The sequence below is a fragment of the Symsagittifera roscoffensis genome, chromosome 3, assembly GCF_963678635.1.
Source record: "Symsagittifera roscoffensis chromosome 3, txSymRosc1.1, whole genome shotgun sequence".
In the NCBI taxonomy this organism is placed as follows: Eukaryota; Metazoa; Xenacoelomorpha; order Acoela; family Convolutidae; genus Symsagittifera; species Symsagittifera roscoffensis.
The window spans coordinates 67,027,818-67,053,644 of NC_087064.1; the positions used below are offsets into that span (position 1 = coordinate 67,027,818).

The 25,827-nt window shown below is 34.3% G+C and overlaps 2 protein-coding genes across 4 annotated transcripts in view; one reads left to right on the top strand and one right to left on the bottom strand.

Moving 5' to 3' along the window:
* LOC134842964 (uncharacterized) overlaps nt 1-24,823 on the bottom strand; it is a 47,976-nt gene extending 23,153 nt beyond the window's left edge. The window contains exon 1 of one of the 3 annotated variants that reach the window (XM_063859508.1): nt 23,353-24,823. The gene's annotated coding sequence lies outside the window, so the exon portion shown is untranslated. Of the gene's footprint in view, nt 1-3,701; nt 3,895-11,966; nt 12,078-23,352 lie in introns of those variants that run through there. The other 2 variants (XM_063859507.1, XM_063859506.1) reach the window with 2 other exon arrangements.
* On the top strand, nt 12,136-19,596 carry LOC134842963 (cilia- and flagella-associated protein 100-like). Its single transcript, XM_063859505.1, has 6 exons — nt 12,136-12,824; nt 13,186-13,399; nt 15,201-15,595; nt 16,204-16,414; nt 18,243-18,417; nt 19,145-19,596. The coding sequence occupies exons 1-6, from the start codon at nt 12,420-12,422 to the stop codon at nt 19,323-19,325; spliced, it is 1,581 nt and encodes a 526-aa protein (XP_063715575.1). The 5' UTR covers nt 12,136-12,419; the 3' UTR covers nt 19,326-19,596.
* Nucleotides 24,824-25,827: the final 1,004 nt, after the last annotated feature.

The window sequence follows — 25,827 nt, forward strand, 5'->3', positions numbered from 1 at the left end:
ATATTTCTGAGAACTACAAGTACTGCATTCATTTTATGCTTGTAAAAAAATTTAAGAAATATTGATAAAGTATGCCGTATGACTGAAAACCTACTCTATCTGCTGCTCTATAAAATATTCTGCTCTATAAGCCAAATTCTGCTAAATCTGCTGCTAGCAGAATCTTTTGGGGCCTGATTAAAAACTACAATCCCGGATTCTAATACAGAATTCCGTTTTGTCATAGAGAGTGGAGCTTGTGTTTGTATTGCTGTATGTTTATGAAAAAAATGTTGAACAATTTATGATAGCTGTAGATATTCTTCACTAATCTTACTCTTTTTTAACCCTCGATGTTTCTGGTAAATTTTCGTTAAAAATCAAGGTTCCTGTAGCGATAAGAGTGTCTAAATGGTTCAGTAATTTGCCATATATAATTACCAAAATCAGACGCCCGAGCAACTTTTAACTTAAAGAAGTAGCTAAAAATGCCATAGGGAGTAAAATAGATCTTTTAATGAGTAAATAAAAATTTTCCAAGTTGAAGTTGAGAAGGCTAAAAATTGAGAATACTACCCCCCCCCCCCTAAAGGGACATATTTGGCAATTCAAATTTCGAGTTGAAAATGAAAGTGTGAAAGCGAGTGAAGCAATCAATTAAATACCACTCGCATGCAATTAGTAGCTGCTTGTCTCGGAAACCTAGAGATAATTTTTTTGCCATATAGTTTTATTTGCTAATCGAGCAGTTGTTAATTGCACGCGAGTGGTTTTTATTTATTTGTTTCGCTCGCTTTCAATTTCAGCTCGAAATTTGAATTGCAAAATTTATCCATTTTTGGGGGGTGTATTACCGAAAAGACTCCGAAAAAAATCGATATTTTCAAAAAAACAATAGTTTTATTACTTTTACAAAAATATTTTAAACTAACCAGCGAAAATGATTAAAACCTGACATTTAAATTATGTTTTCCTAGAATTGCACTGAATTTAGACAAACAAAAGATGAAGATAACAGTTGCCTCCACTTCCGCTGCAGTTTTTATTTTATGGCTGGAATTTGTTTTTAGAAATTAAAATTCAAAACTTCACTACGAAGATCATTTTTTTGGCTTGACTTATTTAATCAAGCGATTAGCAAAAATGAAGCGTCAAATTTCTCCAGAAAAGTTTGTCTTTATTAGTCGGAATAACTCAAAAATGGTATAATGTGTGTGAACCTGCATAAAATTTTTATTGGCAGTTTTTACAATATTTTTGAAAAATCTAGATATTTAAGTTAATTTTGTATTTTGTGCGTAAAATCTCAGGTTAAAAATTAAGCAAAAAAGGAACGCAGGGTAAAATTTTGACTCCAAACTTTTCAGAGAGTGAACTCAACTGAATTTACACACTTTAAACTACGCTCTGAACTAAATTTAAAAAAAATCAAAGGTCGAATCATCGCGCCCTATATAGGAGTCTGAACGAAAACCATCGACTCTTAAAAATAGCATTGCAAGTCAGCAAACAGGAAAGGAAAAGAGAAACTGTGTCTTAAAAAAATATGAAAAACTTTCGAACATCTAAAACTAAATAAGTAAGGAATAACATCCTGCGGAAAACACGTTTTTTAATGAAAGCTCAAAAACAGTTGATCAGCGGCAAGTGAGCCGACAAAATCTATAAATTCCCGTTAAACTAAGAACAAAAATGTTTCCCTGGAAAACTTTGAATTATCAAGTTTAACCTAAGATTTTTGGAATTTAGTGCGACCCGAAGGTGAACATAAAAACTATGTTTACCTTGATACGGCTCAAAATTAGGTTACTGGGCCGATAAATTATTAGCTGATAAACTATAAGCTGAAAAACTACAATGAATAGAATAGTCCGTACGTTAAAAAAATTCTAAGAGGTGACAACTAAGCCGACAAAATTTAAGAAGATAAATAATAGGCCGAAAGTTTTTTCAAACTAAATTTTTGCCATTTGAAAAAAAAAACAGGTCCCGGTCAGATTCAAACCCAAGACTTTTGCCGTCCTTGGCGTATTAGTAAAAACCGGACAAAATGTGCTGGAGACGCTATAAAAATGGAGCTCATTATATTCCAAGATACCAAATGGTTCAGTTAAGCAAGTTTTGAACTCGAAAAAAGTCTATATACCGATTTGATAACGCTTGCTAATCGCAGACGGAAAAAGAAAAATATATAACAAAGATTGCAATTTTGATGGGCCCGAATCGAACCCTCGACTTGGATATTTAATACTTCAGGCCACCGCATGTGCGCCATGGTCGCTTGTCAAAACTTAAGCACTAGCTACCAATAAAGCAGAAGAATCATAAGCTAATTAAATATGAATGCTATATGACGGAATCAAACCCCGATCTGATGATTACAAGTCTCGCATCTTCTTATCTGTGCTTCATGATCACTTGTTCATGTGTAAAAAGTAGCCACCAAGAAAACATGCTATTTTACTGCCAATATCATGCAGCAAAAGTACCACCAAATGAGCAATTTCATTTGCGAGTTGGGTTGGAAACAAGATTGCATAGACGCTTATGATATATGGTAATCATTTAATAATACGCTCCCTAACTCAATTGTGCAATCAGATGAATGGCACCATCATAATTTGGGCTTAAATACTAAGCAATTTATGATTTACGTTTTTTTGAGCCTGAAACCAACCCAATTTGAAGAAAACGCATTTAAACTTCAGACTTTGGCCGTTTTGTCCCAAAAAAGTACTGTGGAAAAATAGCACGCATTAATCATTCCAAAATGCCCCAAATGGCAATTCCAAGCTTAAATAACTTAACTTTAAGCTGAAGTTATTTTAGCTTTTAATTTAACAAAAAAAACTTAATTAAAAACTTTATATTTTTTTCAAGCTCAGAGCAATATTATCGCTCAGTTTCCGTCGAAAGCTACTAGGTAAAAAAAAAACGAAACTTTTCTGGTGAAACACAACTAATCCAAACCCTAAATATTCTGTACTTTTTCGAAAGCCGGAACAACAAGTAAAAAATTCCAGCCGCTTCAAAATTTGTGCGGAAATAATCGATCCTATTTCTAGTTAAACGCGATTTATGTCATGCTAAATTATCATCAATAAATTATTTAGAGGTAATAAATTCCGACTTCTGTATTTTAAATTAGGGCCCTGACAGATTTCATTAAGGAACTCCAGGTCAGAATTGTACTCTAAGTATAAAAATTCCTTAATCTGAATCAGTAGCGGATTTAGGATCAGTAGCACCTTTGTACTATTTAAACATACCCATTTTTAGCTGACTGACCTTAAACTTTTTCTAACGGCGCCTTCGGCGCCAATCTATACTACTTTTGAGCAGAGGGCGCGCCGAAAACAAACGCGATTTTTTGGTCGAAATTTTCCATAAAGTGCCTAAAAACGTCTTTTTTTTTTAGCCTTTTTCAAAAATTAGCATGCGGCGCAGAAAATTTGGGGCAAATTAGGGTCTTTATAGTGGTTTGGGAGAGCTCAGAAAATCAATTTGGTCGACCTAAAACTTAAAAATTTTTTTTGAAAATCCGACACCCCCCCCCCCCCCCCCCCTCTAGAAATTCCTAGATCCACGCCTGATCTGAAACATCTTAGCATCGGTATTGTCGATTATCAGTAAAACCGAGAATAGATAGGGCAAGGGTAGACGACTCGGGGCAAGTGGTGTTTTATAGTGTTGAAAAAAACTTCCATGATGAAATGACTTACCGTCAGTTTTCTGAGAGTCCAGGTCAAATTCGCTTCATTCAGTAACAATCATAAAAATGTCCAAGTGAACAAAATTAAATCTTTAAATGATTAAAAATACTAGCCAAATTTACTCAATAACACGAATAAAATTCCGCGCCAGCGAACCGCGAGTTCTCAATCAATCGTTCTGCGATTACTTATTTTTATTGTGAATTGTAGCTACAACAAAATAACACGACGCAGTTCAACAAATCTCAAAGACGTATTCAGTTAATTTACGTCAGTACATAAAATTTATAAACCAGTAAGTTCAATGATTTATGATTACAATATAAAACATTTTGAGGTTGTGGTAAATAAATTAAACAACTTAAAAGTGTAAAAATTGTGAACAAAAACTAGTATCACTTTTAATATAAAAACAAAGATATTACTAAGTCCGGATATGAAATGTCCAAAACAGAATGCAAACTGCGTAAATAGAAAAAAAAAACAACTTAATGTATATTGTTTCTGAAAGCGTCCATCGAATGAATAAAAGCGTCATCCAATATCACTTTTCCTAAAATAGTAAAAAGCCATAAGATATTCAAAATCAAAAAACTACAAAACTTATAAATAAAAATAGAAGTCAAAAGATCATGAGCGTGTACAAGCCTATTGCCGAGCACTGACAAAAAAATTATATTTATCATTATGAAAATGATTCAAAATTATATATAATTTAATGGCCGCATTGTATTTTTATCTCTAAAATTTACAACTGCAAAATTCTTATAAAATTTCTCACGCGTCGAACCTCGTTTTTTTAATTTACAAAGTCCAAGATTCAGTTTTGGTTAGACACACTCATTACAAACTTTTTTGATAAAATTCTGCGTCCGCGATCCGAAAAATTTAGCTTGTAGTGAAATTCTACAGCAATTAATTTGACCACAAATATCAAAAAACGCGAGTTGTCGGAATCATCGAACGACCAAAAGATAGAAAAAAAATTTTCCGCCCATCGAAATAATATATTTTTTTAAAAACCCAGCCACCTTTTCTAGGCAGCAAATTTGTTCTGCCCCACAATATTAAAAAAATTTTTTTATTTAGATTATGATTAGATGGAAAACACGAACCAAGTTCAACAAGGACTGCAAGCTGCCGTGCTGCAGCGCAGCAAGTTCCGATCACAAAAACATTTGCAAATACTCGAAATGATTTTGTTTTGGACTTTTCTATAGTTTTGTGAGACAGCGGGGTCGCAAGAACTGAGAGTAAAAATCATAAACTTATACAAAATGCTTAATCAACATAAAAATATGATTTTATTTTCTTTAATAAAATGAAACGAAAATTGTTTACATGTAACAAAAGAACTGGTTTAATGAAGGACGTCTCCAAAAAACCAAAAAAGGGGCAAAAACTTAAAAAATTTGATCATATGAATCTTCTATCATAGCTGCAACCGTTGTTTTTCAATGCACCTTCAAGTAATTTTGAAGGGTCTCCAAATTTGCTCCCTTGCTATCGAGACTTTGCAGTCTTGCAATCTGGTACTCAACATTTAGTCAAACTTTCTCACTGAAAATTTTTTTTCAGAACTCACAATGGATTTTATAACAATTAATAGGTTTTTTTATTAACCCCCCTCCCCCCCCCCCCCCCCCCCCAAAATGATGAAAAACAAAAAACAAATCTTTTTATAACAAAAATGGATGAATTTAACTAAAAAAAAAGCAAAATAAAAATATACAACTGGCAAAACATTTCACTTGATTAAGCCTCAAACTGGCTCTTTTCTCTACTTTTTTCCGTTTTCTATATTTAAATTTGAAAAAATATGAACCCAAAAGCGTTTTAACTGTCGTTTAAGTTGCATTTTCTAATCTAAATAATTCCAATTGATTCAACTTTAGAATTGATCCAGTAAAAATTGATCCAATTTTGTAACAACATTTTTATTTTAATTTTTTATCATTTGGGAGGAGGGTGCAAAGACGCCAATTCACAATTTTCGAAAAAAAAAACTTTTTGATTTTCAAGAAAAATTTAATTTTTTTTTTTGGACTTTTGCCACTCCCCTATAATTGATTTTCATTTTTGATTCAAATTAAATTCCAATTTCGAAGCTAACAATCTATCACATTTTTTTTCCTTTGTAATTGGATCTTGAATTTTGCCTAGCAAATTAACTTGAATTGAACTTTGTTCATTACGTTCATTACTCTTATTAACGAGACAGCTCTTCAATCTATTTTTCAGCTTTAGTTGGCTATAAGAATTATTCATGATTTACTTAGCTTAAATCTTGATTGAGGTTATTTTCATGCACGGAGGACCTAAAGCTTCCAAAATTCTCAACCAAGGACTGAATTTCTCAAGCAATCAAAGCCCTTTAGAGCATTAAGAAATTTTCTGAAAAAAAAAAGTATCACTACACATATAAGGGTCTGAGCTATGTTCTACGAGCTATCAAAAATCTTAATAATTAATGTGAAAAAGCATTAACAGCTATCACAATTAGTTTGTTGGATGAAAGGTTGAAATTATAAATTAATATACAGTTTGATCTAATAATAAAACCGTAGCTTATCTCATTTTATGTTTTGACACATATGACACGAAAATATCCCATGCTCCATGTTTGGATTTGAAAATCTAATCTCAATTTCCCTCAATTGATTTTCAATTTTGATTCAAATTAAGTTCCACTTTCGAAACTAGTAATCGATCATGTTTTTTCCTTCGTAATTGGACCTTGAATGTTGCCTGTTTTCAGAAAATTAACTTGAATTGAAATCGAAAACTGCCTAAGGGCGTTTATAAAGGCAGTAATATGCATGAATGCACTTCTGTAGTTATTAGAGCATTTTAAGACTTTTTCCAGAAACAAAGACAAAAAAATCACCAAAACCTACTTAAGAGTCTTCACTGCATTCATTACTTTTAATAACAAGACAGCCATTCAATCTATTTTTCAGCATTAATTGGCTGTAAAAATTATCCATAATTTACTTAGCTTAAATCTTTATGAAGACTATTATCATGCACGAAGGACTGAAAGCTTCCCAAAATCTCAACAGAGGGCCAATATTCTCAACCAATCAACGCCCTTTAGTCTCGAAAAATTTTTCCTGAAAAAAAAACAAAGAAAGTATCACTACAAATATGAGAGCCTGAGCTACGTTCTCCGACTACCAAAAATCTTAATAAATAACAAGAAAAAGCATTAGCAGCTTTCACAATTGGGTTGTTGGACGAAAGTTGAAGTTATAAGTTAATGACCTGAAGTTTGGTCTAATAATAGAACTGCTACATAATAATAAAGCTACATTATTTGAGACTTTAAATTCACCTTGAAACAAGCATTAAGAAACTTAGTATAAATTCTTAAAATTTACAGTCGAAACACGAAAACATAAAAGGTTCTGTCGTTGAATGGAAACATCGACAAACAATTAGACCACTAAGCTGATACAACACAAGCCGAAATCACATTGGCCAAAAAAAAATTGAGCAAGAAACAAACATGAAAAATTTGATGTAACAACGAATTACAGGATAAAATCAAAACCAGTTTATATTACAATCAAATTGGTGACATCACAAGTTAAAAAACAAAAGACGGCAATGAGGCAACGATACTATAATAATAATTAAATTAGTTTCCGAGTATATGCAAACAAATACACTAGGGAGAACGTCAAAGGCGTTTAGCCTGTCAGATGATGGGTCGACAAATTTTTGAAGCGTAAAATTTTCTGTGAGAAACAGGTCCTTGATGGAATCGAACGTAGGAATTTTTCCATCGCAGTATAAGTATATTAAGCATACCGGATAAGCTATTCGAATTTGTTAGAAATCATATTACCAAATGATTCAAACGGTTTTGTTGCGCAAACTGTTAACCTGCAAAGAGTCTATAAACCGATTTGATAACGCTTGCTAGTCGCAAGTGTAACTAATTAGGGTAGAAAATTATAACTTTAATTTTAAGTTAAAATAATATTATTTCATTTTCAAAATTCTCCCCTTAAAACTTGAAACCAGTGAAATTATTTCCATTTTTACACCTCCCACACCAAAATTTGTTTTGAAAAGCGTTTCGGAACTTGTCCTCCAAAAAAAAACGTCCTCCAACAATTGAGGCCAGTTTTTCACTATGCCAATTTTTATAAGATTCAAATTGGAACATTACACGAAATCCAGATGTGGCGGGAAAAAAGAGAAGAAAATTAAAACATAAGATTCACAGCGGCTCAAAAACTTGGGTAGGTAAATTTGAAGAGAAAAAATCCAAGAAAAAAATCGAAAAGCTGAGAAACTTTCGAATTATAATGTCACGAAATTGTAATAAATATTAACTAAGACCAGTGGGACTTTTAGTATGGTATAGAAATGACGGCTCTTTTCCACCCTCCTCATAAAACAAAAAAAACACAATTATTTAAAAGTTGTTCGTACGGGAATCTGCCTGCAAGAATAGGTTCAAACTTAGAAAGATATAAGACAGTTTAAACCGTCGAAAGTCATTTCAAATAGTCTCATAAGCCCTATGTCACAAAAAAAAAGAAAAAAAGACCCGGAAAAAACCAAATTACAATTTTTTGGCTCTTTTTTGTTCTCATCACATGAGATATTAATTTTTCAAACTCATTATAAAATTTCACAAAAGATATGAAATTTCGCATGAATGGTTATTAAATAATTCCTAACACATTTTTCATTTAAAAAAAACCTTGTACAAACGAGGCTCCTCCAGCTAATTTTCGCGAAAATTAGAAATAATAAACATTTAACAAATTATTATGGCTGCGTGTTAGAAATCATTTTTTGTGTATAAATAATTACAAGTGATCAATTTTGAGACAATTTTTTGTTATAAACAAGGATAGCCGGTTACTGTGCAAGTAGCACAGAATGTTCCGACCATAGTCTTTAAAAAACTGCAAGATATATATTTTTTTAAATTAGTGTAGTTTTTTCTGCGAGGTGTGACAAAAAAGAAGACGTATAACTATAATTTAGCCAAATTCGTTAATGATCATAATAAAAGCAAGCAGGTCAACAGGTTTTGACAAAAAATGACTACAAAAAAATAAAAAATCATCAAATCATTAAGCTTTTGATTCCCAAAATGGCAGTACGAACCTCCATAAGATAACTTCAGTCGAGCAAAAAAATTTCAGCATAAGCTATTGAAAACGGCTTGAATTAAGCATTAGCCTGAATTAAGCATAAATAAGCAGCTCGCTTGCATTACTCGATCGAATTTCGATTTTAAAAAAAACTTCAAACCGGTTTGTCTCAACACAGGGAAAACTTTTGAAAAACTTTTTAAGGTCGTTCGAATCACGACTGGCATGTCTTTTATATGATACGTCACTCAACTCTCTCAAATTGTTTTGATATCACTCAACAATCAACATTGTGGTAGCTGATTCCGCGTGGATAAAAAACTAAAACTCAAACGTATACGTTCCTCCCCTTTTTTCAATTTGTTGAAACAGAAACATAGAGGTGAAAAACTAAGAAACAGCTATAAAATAAAGTTCACACGCAAAAACCAGTTTTGTCGGTGGTGAAGGAATCGATAAAAGGCTTATAGGCGCTATCTTATTATGTTAACCACCTCCCCTCAGCATGGTAAAAAATCGATAACAATGAGAAAAGTATCAAAAAAGAAAACTTTTGCAGATCGATAGTGGTGTTTGCATTCCTGTCAACAAGATAAATGAACTGAACTTAAAAGGACATCAAACCGCAATAAATAAATTCAGCGTGAGCAATATTAAAAGTTTTTTCCTGGGAAAAATTAAGAAGTCCTATATAAGAGTATTCACTACGTTCATTACTGTTAAAAAACCTAGCCATTTTTTTGATACAATCACGCAGATACAAATACACAGATACAAACATTGATACAAAAACACAGTTGTAAAGAAGTTTTGAAGAAAAGAGTATTGCACTCCGATAAGAATTTATAAAATAAAGCCATGAAAACAATTTTTGTCTCTTCTTGACCCGCTCATATATATTATTTTTCTCATTGCCTGTTTGTTATGGAAAATGACAAGCGAGCTAATTAGGCTATCAATTATATGTTTGATCTCGATATTTCACCTGTGAACTCACTCGCTATCATAGTTTTAAAAAAGTACGAAAATAGTTTTTTGTCAAATTAGCGTCGTTTTTTTTCGTGGTGTGATAAAAGGATCTGAACAAAAAAGAACGAAAACTAACTTGAGTAAAACTAAACTTTCAAGGCTTAAATTAAGCGTATATAAGCTAATGTAAGCCTGCTCACTCCTCAAAATTAGACAAAAAATCGAAAATTTTAACACAGAGGCAAAGCTGCGCTTCGCAAACACTTGCGAGAACAGGACCAAAAAGTGAAACACTTGCGAGAACAGGACCAACTCTATTAAGTGACATAAAAAAAAGTAGAATGAGCCTCGAGTTTGTAAAAACTGGAGGCTTAGCAAAAACACGAATCAGCAAAAATCTGCGACCTAGCAAATTGAGTCTCACGCACTAACCATTCAGCCACGGATGCTTAAAATACCCAAAAACTAGCCACCAATAACGCAGCTACATATGCCAATTCGATGCAGCAAAATTAGCATCAAATACAAAAAAAAAATACAATTTTGCATGTAAGAATTTGCAAATCAAAAAGTTATGCATTTAAATTATGCATTTCAAAAAATTGCAAGACATATTGAGTTGAAAAATTTCTGAAATCGAGACTTTATTATTTTTATGTTGTTTGAAACAAATAGCGGCTCTTTTTCCTTTTCCCCCCACCTCACATGAGCATCAATTCTATGGTCTAACGAGTGATTTTACAAGGTTAATTATGAAGACCAAATATGTTTGTCATGGCTTAATTTATTTGCATGTCAATTTTCATTACAATCGGACAATGCGAACAGTAATTTTATTTATAAAAAGTTGCAGGTGGGGGGAAAAGGAAAAAGAGCCCAAATAGCTTTCTTCGGTTCACTTGATGAATTAAAATTGCATCAACTGGGCAAACTTAAAACTATTCGAATGTCAAAGCACATGTAATCAAGAAGCAGTAAAGGTGCAACAAAATATCTAAATATCTTATTGCCAATTCGATGCAGCAATTATTGTTGTTTTAAATCGCAACAATAATTGCGACTTAGTCGTAACAATATTTGAGACTTACGTTGGAAAAAAAAGAATGTTCTTACTTTAACACTTTGCTTCGCAAGTGTAAACAGGTATTTCTCGACATTTGGGAATTGTTTTTTTAAAAAAATGAAATGTCGTTCGAATAGCGACGGAAAGGGCTTTAATATGATATATCACTCGATCCAGTCCGGTGACTTCTTGTGGTACTTGATTTTGCGTGAAAAATAAAAAGTTGAAAAAAAAAAGAAAAAAAAAAACGAAACACAACCGAATATGAAGTTCTTCCCCATTTTCAATGGTCAGATCAAAAAAAATCTTATGTTTTTAACAAGCTCGAGCCTTTTATGGTGACTAATGTACGATGACGTGCAAATTAACAAATCATACAAAATGAAAAGCTGGAAACAACACAAACCCACAAATTACGAAAAACGGCATTCGAAACTAACCAAAAAAGGATTTCGAAAATAAATCAACTGACACCTCTGAGAACAAGAAGAGGTGTCTAAACAAAAAAAGATGATGATTATGATAGAATGCTAGGTATGAAGAACAAATGTGATCACAATTGTTAGTTTGTTCATCATGCCAAGTTGCATTGCATTAGGAAATTGTTAACGTAGACTGTTAAACACAAATTAAAAGAGAGAGCGTGAACGATTTTTCTGCTTCTCGTAGTATTTTAATGAATAATAAAAGTATAACTCTTTTAAGTTCCGCTCTTAATCCAAAAAATCAAAATCCTTAAGCTGTTAACGAAGATTTTTTGGCACTCTAAATAAGCTTTAACTGAATGTCCATGAAGCCTTGAAAACAATATTTTTCTCTTTTTGATATGCTTATATTGCTTCAAATAGTTTTACTTATCATATGTCAAATACTCAATGATGAATATCAAATAACAAGAAAAAAACAACTAAACGATAATCGACTCATTTCACCTTTATTTTGTTTGCAGAAATTACTGGGCTTTTTCTTCCCTCTCCTCACCTGCGAATTTTAGTTTTGAAGTTCAGCTCACACCTTCTCAATACTAGGCGCACAATGTCTTGCTTTTTTCCACCTCGCTTTTTAAAAATTTGAAATATAGGGGGTAGTGGGACCTAATATATTGAAAACATTCAAATTACTTACAAGATATTTTGATTTTTTCTTCTGCGACTTCACCACCGTAACTTCGAGTGAAGACAACAAGACGACTAGTCTGCTTTTAGTTAGTATAAAACAATCGTTGGTACTATTCCGTGTTGAACGAACATAGAGTAAATACAAATAAACAGCTAAGTAATATAATTTTCAACGTATGCAAAGACAAAACGATACTTTTTTGGTGCTGAATTGCACGTGCGTTAAAATTAATGAACGCAGATTATTTTTCCTTATTCGTGAATAAATTTCATACACCCATGAATTTATGGATACAATTTGATTTACAGAGTTGAATCAGCTAAATATTTGGTTTTTGAGAATATTTGGAAATTTAAGGACTTTTCGAAGTTTAATTGCTTTAAATCGCCAAAACTTTGATCTGTTTATTCTAACTTTTGGTAGAAAAGTGACTTCTGACTCATTGCAGAGAGACTTAGAATGTCATTGGTGGCGCAAACTCCTCCCGCGTCTAGCGGCGGAGTCAAAAGTCGGGCTCAAAGTGGCGGCGCTTTAGGCGAAAGTCGGAAATCATCTCGCAACAACACAGCCAGTAGTCACAGACAAAGTCGTGTGTCGTTTCCGGCGACACAATCGGCTCTCAGTTTGCGAACGAACGAGGATGACGGGATAGATATGACAGGCGGGAAGAATCCTTTTATTATGCCGGTGGATACAGATGTGTTTCTAATGCGCGATCGGGAACGCCAGAAGGAAAAACACGAGAAGGCGAAGCTGAAAACTTTGAAAGTGCACGAGAAGTTGACATATGCTGCTAAAGTGGGCACCAAAGCAGCAGCTAAGCGAAGGGAAGCTATGCAAGCACTAAAAGAACAAGCAGACCAGGTAGGCAAAAAGTCATTTGGAAATTGGGCTCTCTTTCCTTTTCCCCACGCATGCGAAAATGTGCAATTAAATTTTGATTACAAAGACCGATTGTTGCTTTTGATGTTCCGAAAACACTTTTGATGTTCATACTTTACCTTTTAAAACCCACTGTTACACCATAAAAATGATGTTTATGCGAGGCGGGGGGAAAATGAAAAAGAGTGAAATCACAATCATAGTGTTTTGAAGTTAAGATTTTTTCATGGAGCTGGAGGTCATATGAACAACTCTTCAACATTTTACTTTATAATTTTACGAGGGGTGGAAAACTGGAAAAGAGCCAAATGAGCAAGAAGAATAGTGGGTGTGTGTTGTTTAGGAGTGTGGCATGGGTGGGGAACAGGGGGACTACGCACTGGCAGTGGCCAAAGAGATGAGCATAGAGAAGGAGTCCCTGCCTGAGTACATAGCGAAGAAGAGGGAGATGTTTCTGGTGCAGTACTCTCTAGGTGTGAAGCGTGACGAGATGAGGAAGTTGGAGCAGATAGCACTCGCCGAGGAGAAGAAGCTCGAGGCGGCCGAGAAGTTCCTCGGTCAGTTTAACTCGGCTCCCAGTCATCTCCGTCCCACCGTCTTCCATTCCAAACATTCCCCCCCCCCCCCCCAAAAAAAAACACAGTCATTTCCGCCCCAAAAGCAGTCAGTTTTGAAATGACTGCTTTTGGGGCGGAAATGACTGGATTCTGGAGCGGAAATGACTGGGTTTTTTGGGCGGAAATGCCTGGTCATGGTTTAACTCATGTGATCCATTTTATCCCGTTTTACCAACCACAGTCATTTTTCTCCGAAACGAAATAAATTTGACAGGACTGCCTTTCAACAACGATTGGCGAACATAATAATTATAACTCCCTCGCACGCAGTTGAATCTTAAATAGTTCCCTTCTCCTCTCGAATTCCTCACACCTCTTTTAAGCATTAATTTTACAGTTTAACAATATTGAATACCTTTTTTTTGTACAATAGGACCTAGCGAGAAAAAATTTAATCGGGAGAGGAAAAAGTGCCCTGAAATAACTTAAGGACATTTCTAAAAATCTTTTTAATTTTGCATTAAAATGGCAGCTTTGGCTTTTTGATTTCTCGGTTGTGCTCTTTTTCTGTTTCCCACCCTCCTAAAATTGCATTATAAACTTGTTTCAAGGTTGTTCATTTTGCATCTAAGAAATAGTGAAAAACTTTGTTCACTTGCTCACATTTACACGTTTTATTGCGGTTAACAACATCAAATGTCAATTTAAATAGATTTTCGCAAATCGAATGTCAGAAAAAAAAGAAGGAGGGCTAGAAAAGAGCCACAAAGTGGTGTTAGCTAAAGGGTCAAATTTGAACAGGCGGAGCAAGTTAACTAACATCCGCCTTTAGGAGGAAGATGTTAACAAATCCGCAAAGGGCAGTTCACTTGAATCCAATATACAACCTCAAATCATTTCAAAATCTGTTCAAGGGGTACAGAAAGAACTCGAGTTGACCTCTTCAAACGCTCTTCAATTATAAAAAAAAATCAAAAAAGTGAAACAACTTGAAGTTGAGCTTTTGAAATAGCGGTAAGTTTACTTATCGTTACGGCGTTTTGTGTGATTTGCTTCTACATGTAAAGTATTAAAGCACGTTGGAAAATGAAAACAAGAATTGGCTACGTAGTGAAGTTACTGATCGTTCGCAACCAACTATTGGAACTTTTTTAAGTAGTATATGACACGCAGTGCTATAGAATTTGAATAATGAATTGCAGGATTGTAACTATAGTCTACTTAAGAGGGAGTTAATTTGATCCCAAGTTTTTGGGATTTCATAGATAGATTTAGACATTTACTGAACGAACAGATCCAGCCAATTTCGCATTAGGGATCTTCTTAACAATTGCCCACCCTTTGGTACCTACTTAAGAATTGCCACCCCTATTAATAAAAGCAGTAAATTAGCGCTAGAGTTTTGTATTGAGAACTCTAATTTTGCTGCAATCTGATTGGTCGAAAATGCGTTATATTGATCTACTTAACAATTGCCCCCCCCCCCCTTTTCTTAAAAAAAGGGGGGGTAATTGTTAAGTAGATCCCGCATTAGTAATATATACATAATTAGATAAACTTTTTGGACACACTTCTCTGATAACAGGGTACCTGTCAAAAAAGAAAGTTAAAAAATCGTCCTTGATAATAATTACCTTAGCAATTCTGAGACCAGTTTTTGATTGCCAATTTTGGAATCAAATTTTTTAAAAAAAGACCCATGGAACGAAATCAACACTGGCCGTAATACAGTAGACAAAATAATTACTATATTCAATGCAATCTGTCTAAGTTAAAATAAAAATTTATATCATCTTTTCAGAGCAAGACGCGCAGCAGTTTGACGAATTCCTTCAGGAAAACGACAAAAACTCAGTTCAGGCAATCAAAGTAGCGGAACAGGAACAACGTGAAAAACAGGCGAAACAAGAGGAGATCAAAAAAACATCGGCCAAAATAGCCCAACTGAGGAGCGAAATTTCAAAGCAAGAGGAAACCCTCAAAGAATACACTCTGTACAAAACATTTCTCGACAAATTAACACCTAAAGAGTGGCTAGAGGCGAATTCGAACTCGGAAGACGTGAAGCTTTACTTCACTTCGCCCCAACAGTTGTTAAATATTTTTGGAGAGCTTGAGGAACAGAATTTGACTTTGATTCAGAACTCGCAAGAGACGGAAGAGTCATTAGAGGAGATGAAACAACAATTAGCTCAAGTATGTTTTGCTTCATCTATTCTGTCATTACTATTTTTGAAAGCTGATTAGATGCTTGAGATAACTGAAGAATCGTTTCTCAATTTCAGAAGTTTTTTGATTCTCAATTATTTATTATTTCAATTAAATATTAATATGATGAATTAATAATTAGGTATATTATGAAAGGTTCAGTCCGTTGCTAATAATAGCTAATATTTCTAAATAGTTACTTCAGAATTTTATCAAAGAGCTATGTCGAGTCATTTACGAGCCTAAAAAGTTGGTAACCAGTCAAAAATAAAAAAGGACTTTTTCGCCTAGGTATTATCCTGAATTACTTAACAGGAGCCCAAAATGAACATTGAGAGTCCTCAGTAGACAAATTTTAAATTTACAAAACTCCATGCTGTTTTCAAATCATTCAATTGTTTTTTCTCGACAATTATCAGACGTTTTTGGAGCTAATAATTAATAAAAGGGCTCTTTCTCATTATAGCACCGAAGTCTGGTAACAGAAAAAAAAGCGGCTCGACAGCTCGACAACAGAAGTTTTTTTATTATGAGGGGCTATATTTGACCGGGAGTGTCTATAATTAAAAAAAACGCCAAAAACAGTTTTTTTGTAGACGATGGCGAAAATGAACAGCGAGACGGATGCTCTGAAGAAGCAAATAGACGAGTTAAACGTCGCGATAGAGGAAGAGGAGGAAAAGGCGAGGGACCTGGAACTGAGAGCCAGAATGTTCTCCAGTGGGGATGCTATGAAGGAGGAGGACCAGGAGAGTCTGCTGGTGGACTTGAACAAGAAGGTCGAGACTGTATACAGGCACTGCATTGGTAAGCAAAATAGTGTCTTTGTCATTATAGGCCCACCAGCAAATATACCCCCCTTACAATCGGTCAGTGCACAAGCTATGCATATTTATCAGCAAACTGTATCATTGTATGAACGAAGTCATATATCAGCATTAAATGCATCATCGTATTGTTAATTTATGTGTTCTTATGTAGTTAGCTCTCCTTATAATAATAAAACTTTATAGTAAGGGGGCTAGTTTTGTTACTAGACTGAGGGGCTATAATGCGAAGACCCACCAATAGGACCACCACATCACATGAATTAATTACATTTGAAGAAGAAAGAATTTTTATGGTCAAGTAAATTAGAACTTGGCGGTCAACTGCAGCTAAAGTTGCTTCTGACAAATGAACTTAAGTATACCTTTAGAAAAACAATAAGTTCCTCGACAAACTCAAGGATTCCTACTAATCAGCGCACCAAAAAAGAACTTCGCATCGTATGGAAGGCTTTAAAAGTTTAGCACTAAGAGCTTCAATTAACATATCTAGCTAAGCATTTTTTTTAAATTACGTGAATAAAAACTATAAAATATACAAAGGACCTAGCTATGAATGCTTCCAAACTTTGCAAAGTTGGAAGTGCCATGTTTTCTGCCTAAATTCACAATCTAAAACCGTGGTGTAACAATTAAAGCTTTAAAGCAAAACAAAATTTTTAAAAAGAAAAGAACATAAGAGCGAATTTTCAGATAACAAGTCTATAAAAGAGCTGATTACGAAATTACAAAAGAGCTGATTACAGTTACAAATCAAAAACACTCACAATCATGTAAGTGTTTTTGATGTTCCTATGTTCCAACTAAGGCGAAAAGATTTAAGAACAGTGAAAACAGCCGACAATTTCTTCGAAAATGAATAATTGCCGCTTTAAAAAAAAACAGGTCCAGGCCAAAATTTAACCTAGAAATTTTTCCGTCCCAGGTGTAGTCTAACATCTAGACTCAGTTTGCCTTAGAAGCATAGAAACTTGAATTGATTTTAAGCCAAGCAATTTTGATTGTCTAAAAGTGGCTCAAACTGAAACCTGGAAAGCATTTCTTCAAATTCAACTGCATTGTCAAAGCACAAAACCCCGAGCAGTTTTCGGGCAAAAAATGAACCAGAATTCTGTTTCGCGAATGATTTGTAAGGCGAGCTCTTTAAGTAAAGCATAGCTTGGATAAATATTAATAAATATTTTCGTCCTGTTCAAGCCTCTGGCTGCTTAAATAGATTGTAAAATGAGAAAGATTTAGTCATTGTATAACCAGGATCAATCACGGCGTTTTCAAAATCACGACGCTAAAATTGCTGATGAACAATTCGCCAAAATTTGATTCAATTAGAGTTTTTGAATGATAATTAATGTCCCTTATGAATTCGACCCAAGTAGCACCTATAGGGTCTTCTCTTTGATGCTAGTTTTAAGCACCCATTTTCGGTTGACCGATCTTAAATATTTCTGAAGGCGCCTTCAGCGATCTACACACTAAATTCGGAAAGAAAAATCAATTATTCAGACTACCTATTCAAAGAGTGTCAAAAACTTTTGACACTTGTTGCAAAACTTTCTGACATCGAAGATTATTTTGGCAAGTTTTCTCTAACAAAAAATCAAGCCACCGACGCTGAAATAACGTCTCGTTGCTTGAAAAGTGACTAAAAAATCAGATCACGAAAGAGGCTGAAACAAATTAAACTCTATCTGAAAAAAGTCCCTTGAATCATTTATTTGTTTTTTGTTTCCAATCTGAAAATCAGTCAAAACAATTAACCTTGCCAATCTGAAAAAAAAACAGGCTGCTTGAATGTTTGTATGTTTCAGGTGAGAACGAGGCAAATCTGAGTACACTGGCGATGTTGACAGCTATTGAGAATAGACTGGAGGAGTTGTTCCAGCAGATAGAGACGATGCCGGCAGACAAGGTGGCCGCGGCTGAGAAGGACAAGGAACAGGAGCGGCGGAAGAAGGCGAGAGAGATGAAACTCGAGAGGGACAGGTACACACACTCCCCCTTTCTATGACTCCCTCAAGCGCACCCACCCCCCCCCCTTCAAAGACTCTTTGACGATAGATTAAATGGGAAGCAATTGTGAATTGGCTAAGTCTAGTAGCTGCCTCTCAATCGATAAGTCGGTGGTTCGAGGCCAACCAAGATCCGCGCTCAATAATTGAGATTCTGACAGAATTACTCAACCCCTGAAAAACAACCAAAAGTGGCATGTAATGTTCTTAAGCGAATGCCCAACAACTGATCTGCCTGCGTTAAGAGCTCAACAGCTTGTTTTATGTTGGCCCTTTTTTTCCTCGTAATACTGACTGACTTAACTAGAAAGCGTAAACAAAACTAATTGATTGTCCCTGATAATAACCACAAGTTAATCACAACCGCGAAAGTTTCGCCTTCACCATTAACATCCTGGATGATCATTTGACTAAGCCAGTTATTTGAGGAGACTTGGGGCACCTGTTCGTCTCTGTTGCAACCCAGCGCCGAATCACGGATTAATTTTGTGCGCAGCCAATAAACGCTCGTGTGCCCTTACTGTGTTAGGTATTTGAAAAGAATTTTGTTGTCGTCTATTTTATGCTATGCTTGCATACTTTCAAATGGGCCGGTTACTCTTAATATCATTACTAATATTTTGAAGTTATTTATGAGTTAAATAAAATTAAGGATTTGCTCTTATAAACCGGTTGGTAATATTGGTGTATTATCTGTTTAGGAAGCATCAAGAGGAGAGAACAAGGAAGGCACTTCAGAGGGCGAATGAGGAGCCGAAGAAACAGGTGGGCAAGAAACTTGTGTTCCGCTCCCAGCCTCTGGACACAGACCAGCACGACGACGAACTAGACGCAGAAGCGAACAGAGAGGAAGAAGAAATGCGATACTTTTTCCAGTGGTGATCTAAAAACCATCCAAAAAAAAACGAGAAAGTTTTCAAAATCAGGGACAAAAATGTTCTCTATACTCTGTTCTAATGTTTCTTTTAACTTACAAACTGCATACTTCTTAATCATGAATAGATTAAATTGCAAACATAAATAGCGAACAATAAAATTTACGCATATTTTTGATAAATCGTTTGATCAAATTCAATTCGCTATATAAATTCAGTTTAAAATGTAACACATTCTATTCTGCCATTGATTTTCCAGATACTTGTTCTAAAAACAGCTCCATTCTTTTCAAATAGTCATTCACGTCTATTGCAGACATTTAGGAAAGGATAAGTTTATGAAAAGGCTGATTCGCGATTAAAATAGATCCATTTTAACTGCATTATTTTGAACTATTTTGGGATACGTACTACTTCTACAATATGGGTTCTTCTTTTGTTTGGAGGCGTCTTCGATTAAATTGATTAATTCCGAGACCAATTTGTTCCATACCCAAGAGATTATATCGAATTCTGGTTCACCTCAAAAAGGCATAAAACTAAAAAGGTACAGATTAAATAAATAAAAACAAACTAGAGATTGGGTAAAAAGAAGCAAAAAGTTAAGTGAAAACACTCATTTTTAGCTCAATTTCGCTCATCGCAGTAAGAAATAAGCATCAAAAATGCTATATTTAGGAATTCCACCATTTGCCTTCAAAGCAGAAAAAGCCATTGTAATTGTGTTTACCCTCAGCATTAATCCAACCTGAATAGAATCAAAGTAATAAGCCACTTTGTTTAGAAAAAAGCAGGCAAAAAGTTTTATTCAACTTAACTCACATTTATAAATCCCAAAGTTTGTATTGTTCCGACCAACCCCCAAAGGATGAGAAGAAACTATAGCGTAGCGATTTTACCATCTCAAGGAAAGCTCGTATGGAGTCAAGTGTGGTATCGTGTTTAAATCTTTTCAGCCGTGATTCGGATTCTTAAAAAAATCAAGAGCTTTTTTTCAGTCTAAATTGTACGTAATTTACAAATGACAGAAAAAGGTACTGTACAATTGAACTTAATTGTAAAAAAATATTTTGCTACTATAACCTAATTGTTGCAGTTTTAAGCGCAGTTTACTGGATAAATTGAACTTCTTGTTTTTTTTCTGAATTCTTTCTTTAAACTCCTTAGCTTTCAACCGGCTATCCTTGTTTTCTTAGACATATATTGAAAATGGCGATCATACATCTTTCTTGAGTAATGGGGGAACGCAAAGACTTAATTTATTCCAAAATGCCCAAATATGTTCTTAGAAGCACATTTTTTAACTAAAATTTGTCTGATACGCAACAAACTTTTGGAGAAGAGATTCGAAATCATATAAGGTCGACCTGAAAAAAAAGATCAATAGTTTTCAAGATCGATGGTTTTTCCCGCCCTAGTTGAGGGGAACTACATTCGATGCTACCAAAAATATTAAACGGTTATCGAATTTAAGCATACGCCTGTATTCTGCTACTTTCCTCGTTTTTCATTTTTTTTAAATCACCATCAGTAGGAAATGGAAGGCATGGCCGTAGAGTTTTTGCAAAACACATTTTGCCTTTATTTTTTTATAGACCATATGAAAACAAATAGCAAAAAAAAACATTTTGAACATCACACAGTAAAGAACACAACCTAGCACCATTTTCGATAAAAATAAACATTTACAATGCTGCAAAAAAACTCATTTATGAAAAAATCTTTTTAAACTGATAATTTAAACTGATTAAACAAACAAAAACAATACGAATAACTCGAAAAAGCTTGCACTGGTGATATGAAAATGCATTTTGGGACCAAGAAAACGATGTAAAAAACTTAATTCAATTTGAACGGCATAGTTTTTACTAGGTTAGATAAGTATTTTGCGCAAAACAGAAGCACACGAAGTTACAAAAAAAGATTCGTCATTTCGTCAAATTTCATTTAGCTTACGAATTTAGCCCAAAAAAAACTAGTTTTTTTAACATCTCATTGATACTTACTTTTGACCGACTTTTCAACAACTCCAAAACAACTCAGTGAACAATACAACAACGAAAAGATTGCAATGTTCATACATAAAAGAGAAGGCAAGGTCGTGACGTGAAACCCAGACTTCACACACACACACTTCACCAAGTTAGAAGGGGCCTGAAATTTACTGAGATTTCATATTAAAGCAAGTCAATTTCTTACAGATTTTTTTGATTGGTAAAAATCTAGTTTCCTAATTCAAGTATACTTGCTCTCTTAGGCAAAGAAAAACTTAAATCAACCCAAACTAAGGTAGCATAAAAAGATCAAAATGATCATTCTTTTAAAGTTTAGCTTTAAAGTTTTTCTTCACCTGTGAGAGCAAATGTACTTGAATTAGGGAACTAGATTTTTTCCATTAAACAACATTTCTTACAAATCAGTAAGAATCAGTAACATTTCCTACAAATCAGTGCGTTCCAGGCTGACTTGATTAAGCATGTGTCTTGGGTTCCTGAAATCTGGGATTCAAGTCCCGACCATGCCTTCTTTTTTTGATGTAAGAAATTTGAATTTTTCTCTTTGTTGTTTCGTTAATTGAGTTGTTTTAGAGTAGTTGAAAAGTCGGTGGACAATTAGTATCTATGAAATATTCAAAAAAAAATTTTTCGTTGAACCAAGTTAACATCCTCCCACAAAACACGTTTCGGGGGAGGATGTTAACTTGGTTCTAAATGGGAATTTTCAGCCAATCAAAATTGAGCTTTTCACACGCAGCGCTTGCAAATTTAATTTATATTGAACACTGGGGTAGAGGATCTTAACTTGGTCTATTTGGGGGGAGAATGTTAACTTGATCCTTTTCGTCTTAACTGAAAACTTTTTGAAACCTCTCAAGACTTTAACAGCAAGGTTACATTAACCACAAAGAACACCAGTAGATGAGAAAAGTCTCAGTTATGCTAAACATCTTGCCTTAAAAAAATACATAAAAAATGAACTTAATTGAACAATTTTTAATAGTTGAACTGAGCTCATCTGTAACAATTGAAACCTGAGAAGAAATCTGACAAAATAAGGGAACTAAACCGACAGTCTTATTTCTACGAGAAATCTATTTCAAAATTTAATTCGAGAACAAATTGAAAAATTAGAAGGAACAATTTGCACTAAAAGCGCTGAATGCTCATCTATACTTATGCTCATCGCTGAATGCTCATCGACTTAAATGCTCCTAAATACCTCATTGAATAAGCCTATACTCTCACATAAATGAAAGTTATCTTCGAAAACTGAAATGACAGATCTTAGTCGACAAAAAAAGCAGCAAGCCAAAAATTCATCGGCAAAAAAATCGATCGTTTTATATACAATGGTTAGAAATCAAAACATAACATCTATGGCAATATCACTTGATCGTTTGGAGAAAAAAGAACAAAAACTAAGCCGACAAAAAAGTACAGAGCTACTAAATACGTATATAACAAAAAAATCCAGTCGGGACTTGCACCAGACTTGTGAATCATCCAGCTAGCTCTATTCCAAATCAGCAAGTTCTCAATTTTTCATAGATTTTTAGAAAAAGTGCTAAGCTCCCGATTACAAGACATTTGCTCTTGCCAGTGTGAATAAAATATTCTAAAGCGGGATTTTTTTCTGTTCATAATTGATTCTTTTCAAAAGGTGGTTAATAAAAAATTTCAACTTTTTCCGATTTCGGTTTATTAGACCAAAGCTGTTTTAGATGACCAAAAATTAAAAAACGGCACAAATAGTAGATCAGAGTCTTATTTTTGCATTAACTTGAATTCTTTAAAATTCGGCTTCAAGTCCAGTCGGCCTTACGGACTATCTAACTGATAAGACCCACATAACTTAATTTTCATTATTTGAAGCTACACATGTACGAAAACTTACCGTCTGTTCAATTTGCACTACTTTTGTTTTAAGTTAATGGCGTTAAATATTTTTCGCAAGGATAATACCCTTGCTTACTGCAGATATAGAAGCATTATTAAACTATCCCTGAAAAATGTTGGAGGAAAGATAAAACTTACGTGATCATTAGCAGGCTTCTCCAATTCTCGATAAAAGTCGGTTGCAAATTTTAAATTGGTACAAATTTGAAGAAGTCTCAATTGAAACTCAATTTGAAACTGAAGTGAAATAAACTTTGAACTAAATTTCTCAAGTGAAGACACGTCTCCGACTCGGAAAGTATTTAAATCGTAAATCTTCTTAGTTGGATTTGAGTTGCGATGGGATCTTCAGCTTCTGATAGTCAGAACAAATTAAGAAGAACAAATTGAGACTGTTTGCCCAGTTGAAATTCACTCTTCTGTGCCGAAGGGAAAGGATTTAGAAGAGTAATAAAGCTAATGCAAACCTGTGTTGATGTTCAACAGAAACAGCTCCAGCAATGCCGAAAAACTTTCTCAAAAAATTTATTGCAGTAGGTTTCAAAACTTTTTCTGACAATAAACTAGCCTGAATCAATTTAAAAAGATAATTTTTCATAGATAAAGTTTCATAGAAATAGAAAGATTTGCGGCGGCGAGTGTTTTCTGTGGTTCTGTCACTGGAAGGGTTCTTAGGTTCCAATTTTAGGTTATTTCGGGTAAATATAAATATAGGATAGGGTAAAAACAGCAAATAGAGGGAGTTTCTCTAGCTGCAAAGCCAAGCGAACCAAGCAAGCAGACGAACTATGTCAACTCAAAGAACTGAGGCGCACTTCAAATTTACAGGGGGATATTTGGATAAATGGAAAGACGCACTGGAGTAAGGTAGCGTAATAAGAAGATAGGACACGAATAGAGAGAGGGATTTGCGAACGGCAAACCGGACCAATGTCGCTATAAAACACAGTGCAAGGATAACGTGAAAATCAGAGTGAAATCAGCCAAGTGTAAGTGAAACTGTACCATATATGTTCTGTAGTAGTAATACCATTCATTCCCAATACAACAGTGCAATGATTTTCAAAAGACAAAAGAATAAAGAGGAAACTATATGTTTGGTCAGAGGCCTATTTTATTTGAAAATCCGGGTCGAAATTTACAGGAGCTCATAGTATATTACTTCAATATACATTCCATTCAACAACTCACAAAACTCGATTTTTATTGAGGCCAGTATCAATCCTGTATTGATAGACGCTAAAAAGAAGCTGCTGATTTTTACGCATAATGCCAAAAAATACCTGTGGGGGCAGCAACCTTTTGTCTTATCAGATTGGGTATTATTTGTTCCCGTCAATGAAATGTTTATCTGCCAATTTTCCGGATGCTGGGTTATATACGATCACGGGATATTGTATGTCCATTTTCGAATAAAGAAACACAGCACATTAAATAAGCCTTGGAAAAAAAGAATAAAAAATTGACAAATTGGGGAAAGAAAAGGAATTATAAGTGGAAATTTCTGAACAAATGGCTGACCTCTTGAGAGCCTATATCTTAGGGAGGGGATTAGGAGTTCAATTTATGACTAAAAATGTTTCTAAGCTATTCCCGCTTGCAACAAAAATAATGTAGAAAAAAACTATGCGAAGAGACTAAAAGCTCGCTCATAAAATGAACAAATAGTGTTAAATCTCTAAGGCGCCATTCGTTTAATGACAAGTATATTTCAGAAGATAGAATATCAACTACACTAAAAGACGGAGAGAAAATATAAATTGTAAATTGCATTTGCTGAAATATTCAACTTTGATCTTTTTTAGCTAAAATATTTCGTCTCATATCAAATAAAATAATAAAATCTTTTGAAAACTCATTCAACTACATAAAAAAGGCATAAACCCTATAAATTAACGACGCACTCAGCGAGCAGTTGGTTCTCTGGGAAGAGTTTTTAGTCAAGGGAAATGATATAATCATGTGTGCATTTTCGACCACGGATGGAAATTGATTACGAACTGACAGAGAATATAATCATTTTCCTATTTGATTCAGTGAACTCAATGCAATGCAAATGAATGTCCAACATAGTCCAACCAGGATAAATTTAATCAAAAAAAAATTCAAAAGTAATTGAAAAGTACATTCCATTAACTGATGACGTATTATTCTCCTAAAAGCGAAGGTAGGGTAGCGAAAACTGTAATCAGCAGCGCTATGGGATCTCTTGAACGATCCCTTTTTTGCAAGATGCCCAAAATTCGTCAGTTGGTTAATCACTTGCATATGCTTGACTGCCGAATTATTCATTTACAAGGGTAGGTATTCTTTTTTTAAATTTCTTGTCTTTTCACCAATGCTTTCGGACAACAAAAAACTTCGGACCATTAATTCAGTAGTTTTGGGCTTCTTTTTATTAGTGAAAAAATTTTTGGTTTATTATTACTATAAATAGCATCAAACGTTTAATACTTTGATTGTCTTGCCAATAAACGAAATTTCCACAAAACAGCAGTAAGTTGAGGAAAAAACAGGATATCTATGTCTCAAGGATCAGACGCAGACTTCATTAAATCGCAAGCATGAAGTTCACGTGCCGATAAAGTTTGTATGAAAATATTTTGATGAGTA